We start from the raw sequence: 17543 nt of genomic DNA on the forward strand, positions 1-17543 counted from the left end.
TTGACAAGCAGTTTCCCATATACTATGGGTATATACAGGAGTCCCAAGATGGCGTCCGAACCCGGAACCGGAAGTACGTCACCCCTACGTCGACGCGTTGCGCCACTGTCACGTGGCTTCATCAGGATACCGTATTGGATGGCCGCACTTCCTTTTAACTCCTCTACATGATCTACAAGGGGCGTGTATACTACCTCCATTTTCATGGAGCCCACTATACAGAGACAGCCGCGATCCGCCGCTGATTCCCCTAATTCCAGACTCTACAAAGGGCATAAGGATTACCCATATATAAAAAAAAAAAAAAAAAAAAAAAAACTACTACATGGGGCATATATATTATCGTGGGACCCACTGTATATAGGACAACTGGCTCATAAGTACAAACAACCCCCCATAAAAACCTTTTATTACACCACATAAGGTAAGTATGCTAAACCCAAAAAAACCCCATAAGATCAAAGTTATAATTAAAATAAAAATAAAAACACAATAAAATCAGGGGATAAATCTACTCTTAGTACTTCCCCTCCCATCTAGACATATCCATAGATATATCTAAATTTGTATATATATATATATATATATACAAATATAAAAATATACACCAAAAATAGTAAAAAAATATATATAAAAAGAATGTATATAAAACATATACATAAAACACCATTCCATAAGTAAATTTAATATTGTAATAGATTCCAATTGTTTTTTATATTTAAATTTAAACCATTAATTTGAAGAAATATTGCAAATATTAAAAGCCATGTTCTGAAATATTTCTTCAAATTAATGGTTTAAATTTAAATATAAAAAACAATTGGAATCTATTACAATATTAAATTTACTTATGGAATGGTGTTTTATGTATATGTTTTATATACATTCTTTTTATATATATTTTTTTACTATTTTTGGTGTATATTTTTATATTTGTATATATATATATATATATATATATATACAAATTTAGATATATCTATGGATATGTCTAGATGGGAGGGGAAGTACTAAGAGTAGATTTATCCCCTGATTTTATTGTGTTTTTATTTTTATTTTAATTATAACTTTGATCTTATGGGGTTTTTTTGGGTTTAGCATACTTACCTTATGTGGTGTAATAAAAGGTTTTTATGGGGGGTTGTTTGTACTTATGAGCCAGTTGTCCTATATACAGTGGGTCCCACGATAATATATATGCCCCATGTAGTAGTTTTTTTTTTTTTTTTTTTTTTTTTATATATGGGTAATCCTTATGCCCTTTGTAGAGTCTGGAATTAGGGGAATCAGCGGCGGATCGCGGCTGTCTCTGTATAGTGGGCTCCATGAAAATGGAGGTAGTATACACGCCCCTTGTAGATCATGTAGAGGAGTTAAAAGGAAGTGCGGCCATCCAATACGGTATCCTGATGAAGCCACGTGACAGTGGCGCAACGCGTCGTCGTAGGGGTGACGTACTTCCGGTTCCGGGTTCGGACGCCATCTTGGGACTCCTGTATATACCCATAGTATATGGGAAACTGCTTGTCAAAACGTGAGGACATGTGAGTTTAATGTTCCACTGCATTGGATTAGCTTAATAAAACGTTGTTGCACTATGGAGGTCTGTTTTATCGTTTTATATGAATCGCTCTGAGCCTGAGTCCATTGTGTGAGGGGTATTGGATATTATTTACTGCCTGGAGGAGGATCTTGGTCGGAGGTGGCAGTGGAGGAGAGGTTTACCTGGCAAAGTGGAGTAATTGGAGAGGTACTTACTGCCTGGAGGTGGATTATGGTCGGTGGAGGCAGTGGAGGACATCTAACAGAGAGAGATATATATAAAAGCTCTGTGACCCGCAAGGGTCGAATGTGGAAGGTGAGGGGGCATTTCTGCTATTGAGGGGAGTCACGTCAAAATTTACACGAAGAGCACTATTTGCAGCATGGAGTGACATTATTTTGAACACTTTGCCATTAATTTTCACAGTGTGGCATCACTATTTATTTTAATCATTGTATTTCACTTTCTGCACAGTTTAAGAGATATAAGTTTTCACTATATCACCAGGGATATATATTCGTTATGTGTATGAAGATATTGCACTAGTTTTATATAATATTTATTATTTGTATTATTGAGAGATATGATTTGTGTATTTCACTAGGGAATTATAAGTTGAGCGCTTCACCACTTATATGATTTGTTTTAGATACTGTATACTTTGTTATGCACTATTTATACGGATTTTATTGAGGTGACAATAGTTATTTGTGGCATGATATACAGTATTTTGCCAGCACTACATAAAATATATTTCAGCTTTCTTCCTATGTTTCCACCCTAATTACTTCCGGTCAGCCACATAACATTTTAACTACACTGTTTTACTTCCTGCAGAGGCTAGAATTGTAAACATTCCACTGAGAAGTTTGCAGCTTTACCGCTAAATCATTGTTCTTCTTAGCCACATCAGCTGGTAAGTCCCCAGATTTAGTTGGTATCGTTTTGTCAGCACCCAGTTCCAGTAGCTTTAAAACGGTGTTTTTGCATCCTTCATGAGCAGCCCATGTCAGTGCCTGCATTGGAAAAGAAAAAAAAAAGGGGACATGGTACAGAAATCAGCAGTAGACATGTAAAATAATTTAATCACCTAAAGCTTTGAGAAAGCAGTTTGTTATGGAGAAATTTAAACTAAATTTTGAATATACAAACATAACATTTCATATTGCTGATATGTGCCTGCTGTACTTGTATATACTTGTATGAAAAAGTGTCCTGTTCTCTTTGTATTGCTTCCTTTTTGTGAAATCCCTGGTGTTCCTGCCAGTCCCCCGGCTTTCCTAGTAAAAACTGATAAAACTAGGTAGGAGAGCACATCCATCCCATTGTGGTCAGTTTTCTGGCTGAGCTGACAGCTAATCCAATGATCTAGCTTGTGCTGACTCTGCCCCCAACCATTCACTAAGAAGACTAGCGTAATGCTATTTCCCTCCCCCCTCCCAAGCTCCTCATGAGAATAGAGGGTATGTGGTCACAAAAAAAAAAAGGGGGAAAAAAAAAAAAAGGTATTTATAATGTTCTTTTTATATGTACACACACATTTTCATCTTTCATTTTAAACTAAATAGGTTATTTTAAAAGGTTGTTTAAAAAAAAAAGTTGTCAGTCACCAGCTCTCTGTTCTGCCCATCCAGTATTCACTGAAGCGCCGGTTTGTGCAGAGGGAAAGAGCGCCGATAGGCTGAGCTAGCTGCCTATCGGGCATCTGGGTGGATCCTGACATTAATGGTGTGAACCTCCTGCCCTCAAATGGTCCAAAAACTAACTAACTCAGAGAAGCTGCTAACATTAAATCATATACCAATGATCTCAATAAGCATATACATAAAGGAATGTAGCGCTACTCACACAAAAAACTATACATAAGTACACAAATCCACAAACATATAAAGGTGACACAATGTGTAACAATAAGTGAGATAAATCAAATTGACTCATTCAGTGCCAACATTAGTGAAATCATGCAAAGGAACGCCATCTAGTGGCACTAATTATTGTGAACAAAACTATATCAAACCAACAGTGATGGTGACTAATGATAAATGATACTTTCAGTTGCTATAGATGCATAGTATATACAACACCCCAAAAAACAGTGCCTATTAAAGTATACATATAAACATACATAAATGACAAAACGTATACATATAAAGACACACACAAACACACATATATACCCCACATATATACCCCGTCTAAGTGAAAAACTGTAAATATGATCAATGTGCATACACGTGAACAAATTCAGTGCAATCACACTAAAAAAGGATCAAATCAATATTGTCTGATCTGTGCTCATAAAGTCCGATAAATATGGATGACCACACTTAAATGTAAAACGATAACACTTGTGCTGATATTTGTGCAAAAGTGGATTTGGTTGCTGACAGACAATCCGACCACCGGCTAGATGAGCCTCTCACCTTAGAACTTCAACCCTTGCAGGTCAAAGCGCTTATTAGGATCCCTCTCACAGATCCTCCAAGTCTGCTGTCACTCCAAAGATCTGCTCCCACCGCACACAAATCTCCCTCAATAATGGCTCCTCTCCAGAAAAGATCAGATGCAGCGCCAACATCTCATTTGGAACATAAAACACATGCTTCCATAGTGTGATATGTTTATTGCCAGTGAATAGGACAGTAACAATAACTTGCGCACTCACATAACTGTAGTGGTCACAGGCTCCAACCTCATGCTTTTGGATGTAATCAATATGCATGGGTGTACAAAGGTGTACCAAGATGGCGACCACGCCAGAAGTGCGTCAATACGTCAGGCCGACGCGTTGCGTCACAGTACCATGCGACTTCCTCAGGGCTGGCGTTCATAGCGACAAACCTCCCTTATGTATTGTATGTTAGTGCAAATAAAAAAAGTATCACGGACAGTACTCAATTGTTTCTGTTGGAAGTGCACTAATACGGCTACAATCACCTCATTTCCATACACAGAAATGCATTGGGAACACTACACATTCTATTCCAAATCAAAACATGAAGAAAAATATAGCAAATTTGTGTTGTTCCTCTAAAAAAATTGAAGAAAAGTGAATATTAGACTGTTCAAAAAAATAGCAGTGTTTGTATTCTTCTTTACAAACTCAAACATTCACTTCTAAACTGAAAAATGTTTGAAGATTTTGCTTTCCTTTGAATCACTTAATGAATATTTAGTTGTATAAGCACTGTTTCTGAGAACTGCTGTTCATCTGTGTTGCATGGAGTCAACCAACTTCTGGCACCTGTAAACAGATATTCCAGCCCAGGATGATTGGACTACATTCCACAGTTCTCTATTTCTTGGTTTTGCCTCAGAAACTGCATTTTTTATGTCACCCCACAAGTTTCTATTGGATTAAGATCTGGGGATTGAGCTGGCCACTCCATAACGTCAATCTTGTTGGTCTGGAACCAAGATGTTGCACGTTTACTGGTGTGTTTGGGGTCGTTGTCTTGTTGGAACACCCATTTCAAGGGCATTTCCTGTTCAGCATAAGGCAGCATGACCACTTCAAGTATTCTGATGTATTCAAACTGATCCATGATATGCAATAAATAGGCCCAACCCCGTAGTATGAGAAACATCCCCATATCATGATGCTTGCGCAACCATGCTTCACTGTCTACACAGTGTACTGTGGTTTGAAGTCAGTGTTTGGGGGGTCATCTGACAAACTGTATCCGGCCACTAGACCCAAAAAGAACAATCTTACTTTCATCAGTCACCTTTATATGTTTGTGGATTTATGCACTTATGTATAGTTTTTTGTGTGAGTAGCGCTACATTCCTTTATGTACCATATTTTTCGCTTCATAAGACGCACTTTTTTCCCCCCAAAAAAGGGGGGAAAATGTTAGTGCATCTTATGGAGCAAATGTAAAGCGGTCGGTCTGGTATTTCTGCTGCCACCATGTCAGAATATCGGGCCGGCCGCTCAGCTGTTCTCTCCTGCAGGGCGTTACCTGTTCCTCGCTCCAGCACTGCAGTCTTCCCACGTCGGCTTCTGTGACAGCCGGGTGCCCACTGCGCATGCGCGAGAAGCGCCGCACTTTGTGATTGGTCCGGTGTCTTCTTGGACACGACAGGTCCATGAAGGCTCCGGGCCATTCACAAAGCGCAACGCATGCGCAGTGGGCACCCGGCTGTCACAGAAGCCGCCGCGGGAAGAAGGAAGGAAGGACAACTCCGCGGAAGTGGGAGCGGGTACCTGTCAAATTCAGGTACCCGTTCTCCCTCCGTCCCCAAAGGTCCGCAGTCTCTGGTAATCTCCTTTACTGTCTGCAGTCTTGTCATTCCCTGTACTGTGTCCGCAGTCTCCGGTCATTCCCTGTACTGTGTCCGCAGTCTCCGGTCATTCCCTGTACTGTGTCCGCAGTCTCCGGTCATTCCCTGTACTGTGTCCGCAGTCTCCGGTCATTCCCTGTACTGTGTCCGCAGTCTCCGGTCATTCCCTGTACTGTGTCCGCAGTCTCCGGTCATTCCCTGTACTGTGTCCGCAGTCTCCGGTCATCCCCTGTACTGTGTCCGCAGTCTCCGGTCATCCCCTGTACTATGTCTGCAGTCTCCGGTCATCCCCTGTACTGTGTCTGCAGTCCATTGGTTCAGAATATTTTTTTTCTTGTTTTTCTCCTCTAAAACCTAGGCGCGTCTTATGGTCAGGTGCGTATTATGGAGCGAAAAATACGGTATATGGATCCGGACATTATTGTCGGGATCCTTGCAGAGCTTGGACAGGCTCTGTGACATCAGTCAACAGTGGACTTTAGCCCACTGTTGACCTAATCTAGGTCACAGAAGTGCAGTGCACTCCTGTGAACCAAAGGAGAAGTGTAGCCCAAAGAACCTTTTAAGCCATGTATGGGCAACCTAAAAGATTTGGTGTCTAGATACCAGTAAGACAATCAGGAATGTAATACTTTTAACGCTAAGTTTACTCAAATACTCTTCTTTTAAACAAATTTTAGGAGTATTTTTATAAAGCCATGAATGTAACATTCAAACATTCACCATAGGTATATTTTCATGGTGTTTGTGTTTCAAATTACAGTCTTTGATTCACCTGCAGTTGTTTGGTAAGGTCACATTTACTGCTTGCACAAATATACCTCTTAGTTTTATTTTTCTGCATCGCACTGCAACCCATATGAGATAGATAGGCAATAAGTATTTGATCCCCTGCTGATTTTGAACGTTTGCCCACTCACAACGAAATGATCAGTCTAAAAATCGAATGGTAGGTGTATTGTAACAGACAGAATTGCAACAAAAAATTCAAAAGAAATGCATGTCTAAAAAATTATGCACTGATTTGCATGTTCATGAGGGAAATAAGTATTTGATCCCCTTCACAAAACATGACTAAGTACTTGGTGGCAAATCCCTTGTTGGCAATCACAAAGGTCAGATGTTTCCTGTTGTTGGCCACCAGGTTTGCACACATCTCAGGAGGGATTTTGGCCCACTCCTCTTGGCAGATCCTCTCCAAGTCATTAAGGTTTGGTGGCTGACGTTTGGCAACTCGAACTTTCAGCTCCCTCCACAGATTTTCAATCGGATTAAGGTCTGGGGACTGGCTAGGCCACTCCAGGACCTTAATATGCTTCTTCTTGAGCCACTCCTTTGTTGCCTTAGCTGTGTGTTCATGGTCATTGTCATGCTGGAACACTCATCCACGACCCATTTTCAATGCCCTGGCTGAGGGAAGAAGGTTCTCACCCAAGATTTGATGGTATATTGCCCTGTCCATCGTCCCTTTGATGCGGTGCAGTTGTCCTGTCTCCTTAGCAGAAAAACATCCCCAAATCAGAATGTTTCCACCACCATGATTGACAGTTTGGATGGTGTTCTTGGGGTCATAGGCAGCATTCCTCCTCCTCCAAACATGGTGAGTTGAGTTGATGCCAAAGAACTCAATTTTGGTCTCATCTGACCACAACACTTTCAACCAGTCCTCCTCTGCAACATTCAGATGTTCAGTGGCAAACTTCAGACGGGCCTGGATATGTGCTTTCTTGAGCAAAGGGACCTTGCGGGCACTGCAGGACTTCAATCCTTGCTGGTGTAGTGCGTTACCAATTGTTTTCTTGGTGACTGTGATCCCAGCTACCTGGAGATCATTGACAAGATCATCACATGTAGTTCTGGGATGATTCCAAACTGTTCTCATGATCATTGACACTCCAGGAGGTGAGATCTTGCATGGTGCACCAGACCTAGGGAGACTGACTGTTTTGTGTTTCTTCCATTTGCGAATGATTGCACCAACTGTTGTCACCTTCTCACCAAGCTGCATGGCGATAGTTTGATGATAGTCTACGATCTTATCCCTGACATCCTTGGACAGCTCTTTGCCATGGTGGAGAGTTTGGAATCTGATTGTTTGATTGCTCCTGTGGACAGGTGTCTTTTATACAGGTAACAAAATGAGATTAGCATCACTCCCTTTAAGAGACTGCTTCTACTCTCAATGTGTTACCTGTATGAAAGACACCTGGTAGCCAGATATCCTGCTGAATGATAGGGGATCTAATACTTATTTCCCTCATGAACATGCAAATCAGTGCATAATTTGTTAGACATGCATTTATTTTGAATTTTTTGTTTCTATTCTGTCTCTCAGTGTTACAATACACCTACCACTCGATTTTTAGACTGATCATTTCCTCGTGAGTGGGCAAACACTCAAAATCAGCAGGAGATAAAATACTTAGTTCCTTCACTAATTATATATATATATATATATATATATATATATAATATAAATATATATATATATATATAATATAAATATATATACACACACACACACACACACACACACACACACACAGTTGTGTTCAAAATAATAGCAGTGTGTTGAAAAAATGAATAAAGCTCAAAATCCTTCTAATAGCTTTTATTTCCATACACACAAATGCATTGGGAACACTACACATTCTATTCAAAATCAAAACATGAAGAAAAATATATCAAATTTGTGGTGTTCCTCTAAAAAAAATTGAATAGTGAATATTAGGCTGTTCAAAAAAATAGCAGTGTTTGTATTCTTCTTTACACACTCAAACATTCACTATATAAACTGAAAAATGTTTGAAGATTTTGCTTTCCTTTGAATCAATATTTAGTTGTATAACCACTGTTTCTGAGAACTGCTGTACATCTGTGTTGCATGGAGTCAACCAACTTCTGGCACCTGTGAACAGGTATTTCAGCCCAGAATGATTGGACTACATTCCACAGTTCTTCTCTATTTCTTGGTTTTGCCTCAGAAATTGCATTTTTGATGTCACCCCACAAGTTTTCTATTGGATTAAGATCTGGGGATTGGGCTGGCCACTCCATAACGTCAATCTTGTTGGTCTGGAACCAAGATGTTGCACGTTTACTGGTGTGTTTGGGGTCGTTGTCTTGTTGGAACACCCATTTCAAGGGCATTTCCTCTTCAAGTATTCTGAAGAATTCAAACTGATCCATAATACCTGGTATGCGATAAAATAGGCCCAACACCGTAGTATGAGAAACATCCCCATATCATGATGCTTGCGCAACCATGCTTCACTGTCTTCACAGTGTACTCTGGCTTGAATTCAGTGTTTGGGGGTCGTCTGACAAACTGTCTCCGGCCACTAGACCCAAAAAGAACAATCTTACTTTCATCAGTCCACAAAATGTTGCGCCATTTCTCTTTAGGCCAGTCAATGTGCTCTTTGGCAAATTGTAACCTCTTTAGCACATCTTTTTTTCAACAGTGGGACTTTGCGGGGGCTTCTTGCAGATAGCTTGGCTTCACATAGGCGTCTTCTAAATGTAACAGTACTCACAGGTAACTTTAGACCTTCTTTGACCTTCCTGGAGCTGATTGTTGGCTGAGTCCTTGCCATTTTGGCTATTCTTCTATCCATTTGAATGGTAGTTTTTCGCTTTCTTCCACGTCTTTCAGGTTTTGGTTGCCATTTTAAAGCATTTGCGATCATTTTAGCTGAGCAGCCTATCATTTTCTGCACTTCTTTATATGTTTTCCCCTCTCAAATCAACTTTTTAATCAAGGTACGCTGTTCTTCTGAACAATGTCTGGAACGACCCATTTTCCTCAGAATTTCAGAGAGAAATGCACTGTAACCAGCATGTACAACATTTGCTACCTTCCTTCCTTAAATAAGGGAAATAATTGCCACATGTTTTTCAAAGAATGATTGACCTCACTAACAGAACTCCACACTGCTAATATTTTGAATATGTCCCTTTCAATTAGTGATTCAATTACACAGAATCAGCAGCATGCATGCCATGACTGTTGGATTTCTATTACTCTACTACACCTGCTAGTAAATTATTTGCCATGTAGAAATATAATTTCTACCAAAAACAGTGAATGATCAGGTTAGTGATGTCTGACTGCTATTATTTTGAACACAACAACTGTGTGTGTATATATTATATATATATATATATATATATATATATATATATATATATTTTTATGTTAAAACTACTGTTTTATTTACTTACTAAATGTAGATCTTAACATATTCATGAAGATCCTGTCCACAAGATTTCTGCCTTATATCCCTAAATTACTGAACCCTGACCAGGCTGGATTTACAACAGGTAGAGAAGGCAGAAATAATATGCAGAGTTTCAAATGCGATCCACTACACCCAAATGAAACACACGCCCCTAGTCCTCTTGTCGACTGATGCTGAAAAAGAATTTGATAGAGTGGACTGGGAGTTCCTCCAGACTACACTAGAATATTTCTACTGCAATTAATGTTAACGCGCTTTCCGAATTTTTTTTTTACATTCGTAACGGTACATGCCAGGGGTGACCCTTGTCCTCAACATCGGAACTCTTTCTGCACACATTTAAATCCAAGACAGATTTACAGGGTCTCCATACTAATTTGGACACTCAAACTGGCATCCTATGCGGACGACCTGATTTTCATTACATTGCCTTTAACGTCTCTTCCCTACCTATTGAATTAACTTACTCATTATGGGTCTTTACCTAATTTTAAGATTAATTACTGTATTCTAAATCTACTGCAATGGCGACTGAGTTGGATGACAATACCCAAAGTCAGGTCAGCGAATACTTCCCATTTAAATGGCCCACATCACATATCCGATATCTTGGCACCAACATCCCTGAAGTATTACTATCCTGACCCGAGCCACACCATGTCTATCACCTGCATCCAGTCCATTTTGGAATGAGAACAATTAAGACACATCAAGTCCAATTCAAAATTTAATACCCTCATGCATCAAGGTAGCTTCACTCCTGTACACTTCTCCATGGGCAATCGTCTGATGTAGAGAAAAGCGTTACAGACTAACTTTACACCCCATCTGGATTTTCTACGAGAAGTACAACTAAGTGGTTTTCTGTATGACTTGGGTATCGTACGTCTATACATGCTCTCACCCATTTTGAATAACTCTGCTTCAACAGGGACCCTTGTTAGACATTATATTTTGCTATTTTATTCTTTCCTTACTGATAAAGAGATAAACAGTGAACCTCAGGTTCTAAGATGTTGGGAAGAAGATTTGGGTGTTAAGTGTTCTCAAGCGCAAAAAGGCTGCATAGTCCTTTATGCACATAAGGCCTCCATTGCCTGTAAATATCAAGAGAGTAGCTTCAAACTACTAACCAGATGGTACAGGACACCCAGTGTTCTTCAAGGAATGTTTCCGTAAGTGTCCAAATGATGTTGGAGATGTTTAGACGCAGAGGGAAGCCTCATTTTCAGTGAGTGCCCAAAGCCTCTGAAAATGTCACAAACTTGGGGTGCTATAAATGTTATAACTGCATGGGGGGAACACTTTACATATCTGCACAGGGGCAATCAGCATTTCTTACGGAACTATCTGAATTGTAACATTGTTTCTACATCCTGAAATATTCATGCACATTGATGTTGGTAAGACAACTGCAGGGGTGTGGAATTTTTTTAAAAAACTACTTGTCCAGGGACTAAATAGGTGTCCCAATCTACTTGTCTCTCATGACAATCTACTTGTCCTGATAAAAAAAATAAAGAACTAAAACCATATTTAAATCTATGTAAAGTAATGTCTGGGGCTTTTTAAAAAAAAGGGGGCACTATGGCGACTTAAATGTTTAATATTTTTAACATTGTGCTGTATATCTTCTCCTCCCCTCCCTCCCTGCCTCCAGCACCACACCCGGTGACACGCAGGGAGGAGAAAGACCTTGCAGTGTAATGAGCACTGATTGGGTCCTCATCAGGAAAGGGGAGTGTCCAGCTTATCCTTTATCTCTTTCGCTGCCAGAGCCGTTTTTGCGTTTTTTTACATACGTTTAAAAAATCATTTTATGCCTGAAGACTACACAAACCCCCAAACATTATATACAGGTGTAACTTGGTTTACGAACGCCTCGGTTAATGTAATTTTCGGATTACGAATGAAAATCCATTGAAAATCATGCCTCAGTTTACGAATTAACAAATTTTTGTCGCAATACAAAGTGTATGTTGGTGCCGACTTTTAAATGCAAATGCCAGCTTTTTATTTTGTTCACTATAGCTGACAGAATTAGCTGTCACTTTCCCCAGAGCTAAAGGATACTTTGTTTCTTTTATCTTGGGAAACAAACTAAAAGGAAACATTGTTTCTTTTACTGGGGGAAATAAACTAAAAGGAAACTTTCTTTATTCTAGCTGGGGGGAAGTGACAGCTGATTCTCTGAGCTATAGTGAAGAAAAAAAAAGCCGGTAATTACATTTAAAAACTGATACTGACCTATAGTGACAGCGACTTCTTTTTTTTACTTTTTTCTGACCTCCAGAACAAATTAAAAGGGTTTCAATGCATTCCTATGGGAAACCAATTTTCGGTTTACGAATTTTTCGCAATACAAAATGTCCCGGAGAACGCATTAAATTCGTAAATCGAGGTACACCTGTATTTTCTGAAATCAGAGACCCTAGAGAATAAAATAGCGGTAGTCCCAATTTTTTATGTCACACAATATTATTACAAAGGTCTAGGAGACACAAAATTTCAGCAAAAAATACACAAGTTAATTTTAGGGCATAAAAAGTAATACATTATCCAATTTTTTTGTAAAATATAGGAGACGAGGTTGCATTGAATAAATATCTAACATGTCAAACCTTCAATTTGCATGCGCTCGTGAAACTGCAACAAACTTTAGTACTCTAAATTTTCTATAGGTGACGCTTTTAAAGCCCCTTACAGGTCAACAGTATAGTGTTACGGAAGAGATCTGGTGCTAGAATTATAACCAAAAGGGTCGAGTATCTGGCTGCTCATCCCTATATGAATGCATGTACCCAAAGAACCCCCAGTGGGACTTGAATGCAGCAATAGGATCATACATATATTGAAAAAGACATTTGGTTAAAAAAGATCATCAACTTTATTACATACACCTTTCCATTGTAATGTTAAATACATGATTTCTAAAAAGAATATTGCTCTGACAGTATTCTTACAATAAAACTCTTAATACAAAAATAATATGGGGTTTCATATTTTTGTATTAAGAGTTTTCTTGTAAGAATACTGTCAGAGCAATATTCTTTTTAGAAATCATGTATTTAACATTACAATGGAAAGGTGTATGTAATAAAGTTGATGATCTTTTTTAACCAAATGTCTTTTTCAATATATATATGATCCTATTGCTGCATTAAAGTCCCACTGGGGGTTCTTTGGGTACAGTGCTAGAATTATTGCTCTCATTCTGGCGTGTGTGGGGATATGCAACATGTGTATTGCAATCAACATTTGTACGTGCTCATATGTGGGAGTCCTTGAAATTTTTTTTTTCTTTGGGGGGGGGGGGGGGGGAAACTATATATGCTTGGGTGTAACTTTCACTTTTTAAAAATAATGAAAAAAAATTTCACCTAATTTTTTTTTTTTTTTTTTTTTTAATCACTTTGGGGACAAAAAGTCCCCTATGTGATGATTTTTTGCTGACAGGTTCTCTTTTTTTAGAAAGACCCCAAATATCTCTCCTGTACTATACTGTATGTAATGCAGTGCACATCGCAGCACATTACATTCTTTCCTGGCCTTGATGGCTGGGAATCTGTCAACGAGGACCCAGAAGTGACGTCACATCACTTCCGGGTCAGGACAAGAAGAGGAGAGGAGCAGATGTGTCCGCTCTCCTCCCTTCTGTACACCTGTACCCAATGAACCAATCCCAGGCCCGCAAATAGGCAAGCAGAGCTCTGGACATATAGTGGGTGGGGGGGGGCAGTGGCTGGCACTGTGTGGAAACAAATGGGCGGCAGCACTGTGTGAAAACAAAAAGGCCGGCAGCGCTGCCGCCCGAATGCTTCCACCTGACAGGTGAGCCCTGCTGTTTGACTGCAGCAGGGCTAAAAGGTAAATAAAAACTACCTGCCTGGCGCCCAGAACTGCATGTCCAAGGCGTCAGGCGATATACATTGAACATCCCTGAACTGGTCCTGTTTAATTGGTGCTTTCAACAACACAGAAGCGGGATTAGGACGGTTGTAGCCAAAGTTGCACAGACTAAACTGAATGACTTTGAACAAACCAGTAGCAGTTTACTTTGTCAGACACAAGCATCAAATTCATGAACTTAGGGGTGAATGAACATGTTAACCAAAGCTGCGAAAGGCAGACTGTCTCCTATGCTGTGAAGCTTTCTGGATTTTAGTACAGTAGTGTGGTGTAGTGTTTCTCAACCTTTTTCCCAGTCAGGACACCCTTTGAAATTCTGCACAATATCGAGGCACCCCATTCTAAAATGTAAAAACTAAACTAATAGTTTTACATAACGCAGCAACGCCCAGCCATGTAGGACACCCAATGTAATTCTTCCAAAGCAAATACAACTTTACACACTGGTACTGATTAGTATTGCAAGGTTTCTCTCTCTCAATCAGCTAGTGTGACCCCAGTGCTGATGAAGAGGGGCAAGGAAGATGCAAACAAGGATGTTGTCAGACACCCAACATCCTCCTTATCAATCAATGTCATCACTGGTTGTGCTGGAAGGTGGTAATGGTGCACAATGAAAACCTATGACTTTTGTGTAACTAAAAGGCAGGCTTGATCCACCTGCTGGCTTGTATACAATGTTTGACAACTATTTAGGCATTCCTGCCAAGGCAACCCTGAAGAAACCTGAAGGCACCCTAGCTGAAAAAGGCTAGTCTAGTGAACTGAATAATATCAATTGCATGTTTTCATGATGACAGATAACCCAGCTGCTAATGGCTATACCATGATTATGTATTTGTTTGTTTTTCCGTTTCATTTTTTTTTTCTCCATTTTTTTTGTTTCAGTGTTTCTCTTTTGTCTCCTGTTTTTGTTTCCCTTTTCTTTTCATTTGCTTTTTATTCCCTTTGGTGGCCCTTCACCTTTCTTAATCCATCCACCGTAATCTGGTGGCCCTTCACCTTTCTTAATCCATCCACCATAATCGCTCAACCTATGTGCCATTCATTTTGCATTATGACAACCTTATTGCTGGTAGCATCTTCAATTTCAATATTGAGCAGTACATCTGTGAATTCATGATACCATCAATGAATGAAGCTCCCTGACATCATCAGCACTCATGCGGGCCCACAGAAGGACACTGCCACCATCACTTTTCACTGTAGGCACCATTCATTTTTCTTTGTACTCCTCACCTTTTGTGACGCCATACAATTTTGAAGCCATCAGTTACAAAAACATTTATCTTGGTGTCATCACTCCAGAATACAGAGTCCCAATAGTCGTCTTTTTCAGCGTGGGCCCTGGCAAATTCTAGGCAGGTTCTGTTGTGCATGGGCTTTAGGAAAGGCTTTCTTCGTGGATGACACCCATGCATGCCATTCCTCTGCAGTGTATGCCATATTGTGTCACGGGAATACCGCCCCAGTTTGGCTACTTCTTTAGCTAACTGCAGTGAACTTGCATGGCGATTTTCTTCAACCTTTTTCATCAGAAGACGCTCATGTCGAGTTAACTTCCGTGAATGACCTGGGTGTCTCGGTGACATGATTGCAGTTCCATCTTTGTTAAATTTTTGTATCAATGTTGCTGCAGTATTTTGACTGATAAGCAAAGCTTTGCTGATCTTCTTGTAGCTGTCACCTTTCTTGTGTAAAGAAATTATGTTCTCAGTCCGTGTGACATTTATCTGCCCTGTGGTGCCATTGCTGACAGCATGAAATGGGAAGGGGTTTTCTTTGTTAAGTAACGCCCTTTTATAATCAACTGTCCGCTGGACACCTGTTTGATGAATAATTAGACTCACCTGTAGTTAATTCTTGTTACTTAGGATTTTGTTGTCTCAAATTTAGCTTTACTCCAAAGACTTTCATTGGGGTGTATTCATTTTTGCAACATAGTCTAGAATGAATTCGTTAGGAAAAATACTTTGTGAGCAAATAAACAAATCTTGTTTGCAATCAATGGCCCGCATTTGTGGGAGTATTTTTTTTTAGTAGAGTTTCATAAAAAAAGGTTGATTCTGAAAGGAAAGTAAAAGGTTTTCTGACAAATCTGTAGGGGTGTACTTCATTTATGCTAGGCAATGTATGTGAACCTTAGATTTAGTAAATGGACCAGCAAATACCCCATGCCAAATACTGTCTGTTGCTGATTATTACAGCGGTTTTATTTACTGTTATTTTTAGCCGTTCAGAAATAAAGATATCCATCACACCAAAATAAAAACCCATTTGTATCTTCCGCTTCCATGTGATGTGTGTAATATCACATTGTACTAATCAGATATTGTCCAACTTCACCTTGTACTTATCAAGTATTGTCCTATATCACCTTGTACTAATCAATTATTGTCTAGAGCAGTCCTCCATTACAACCACACTGGTAATGATATTACAGAAAAAGTTTGACAACTCCTTAATGGCAGGCTATCTATACCTTTCAACTAAGGTGTGAGAGTGAAAATGTAAAAACACAGAAAATATTGAAAATATTCTTACTGTAAAGCCACTTCTGTCTTGTGCATTTATATCAGCACCATGAGCAAACAGAAGTGTAACCACCTGAGTATGGCCTTCTCTTGAAGCAAGCATAAGTGCAGTCATCTTCTTGCTGAAACAAATAGATTACATTTATTTTTAATGCAGGGATATTTCATATGAAACAAGCATATATCTGTAGCCATAGGAGAATAAGAAAATGAAATCAAATACCAATACAATTTACATAGCACTGAACGAAATGTTAAAAGTCAGCTTTACACAAAACATATTTAGATTTTGGAACAGACTTTTAATATTGCTTAAAGCCTCCAATGGAAAGAATTTCCCATAGCATAAAAATGCTATGAGGAATGTTTGGTCTTCATGTTGCTTGCTTAGTGGTGTTGCAGACTCGGGAGCCTTTCAGAACAGGCATATTGTGTCTGAACTGTTCTGGGCTCACAGAATTAAAATGGCAGGCTTGAGCTTATCTCTACATGGGCATGTTGGAAGCCATTTTGTTCTATATATTCTATTTTCATAGTTTCTAAACAAAAATTCTAATAGCAGACATTCCCAGTTTCTTATAGCATATCTTTCTTAGGTTACAATTTTTTTTTGGGGGGGGTATAGGATTAGGAATAAATTTTGGAATACTCAAATTCAATTATCATGTCAAAAGTTGACCTTTAACCCCTGGCTAATAGGAAAACTCTAAGTTTAAGAGAGAACTACCTTTTCGACAGACTTAGACTGTCTATCAAGGATACCAATCAGACAGCTACAAGATAAAGAAAGGACATAAGTTTTTTTTTTTCTCCATGAACGTCTGGAAAACAGTTCATATTAAACTTTCCATTGCATATGGTCTTATTATTTGACAGGGTTTGTTTAATCAAAACAGTCAATTATATTATTAGTATTGCATGAAGTGAATATTCGGTTATGTAATTTCGTTTATATTACTATATTCTATTTCCATATACATATATATTTTATCTATATTAATTGGTTTTAACAATTAATACATATTGGTA

General features: G+C 39.1%; 1 protein-coding gene across 1 annotated transcript in view; it reads right to left on the bottom strand.

The window, feature by feature from the left end:
- Window positions 1-17543, bottom strand: part of ASZ1 (ankyrin repeat, SAM and basic leucine zipper domain containing 1) — a 361039-nt gene that overhangs the window by 221665 nt on the left and 121831 nt on the right. Inside the window, exons 5-6 of the mRNA XM_089672151.1 lie at window positions 16525-16636; window positions 2425-2559 (exon numbers count right to left, since the gene is read on the bottom strand). Of these exons, the coding sequence (XP_089528277.1) occupies window positions 2425-2559; window positions 16525-16636 (247 nt within the window). The remainder of the gene's footprint in view (window positions 1-2424; window positions 2560-16524; window positions 16637-17543) is intronic.

The sequence above is a fragment of the Staurois parvus genome, unplaced genomic scaffold (genome assembly GCF_062004578.1).
Source record: "Staurois parvus isolate SC_StPar_1 unplaced genomic scaffold, SC_StPar_1.0 ptg000120l, whole genome shotgun sequence".
Lineage (NCBI taxonomy): Eukaryota > Metazoa > Chordata > Amphibia > Anura > Ranidae > Staurois > Staurois parvus.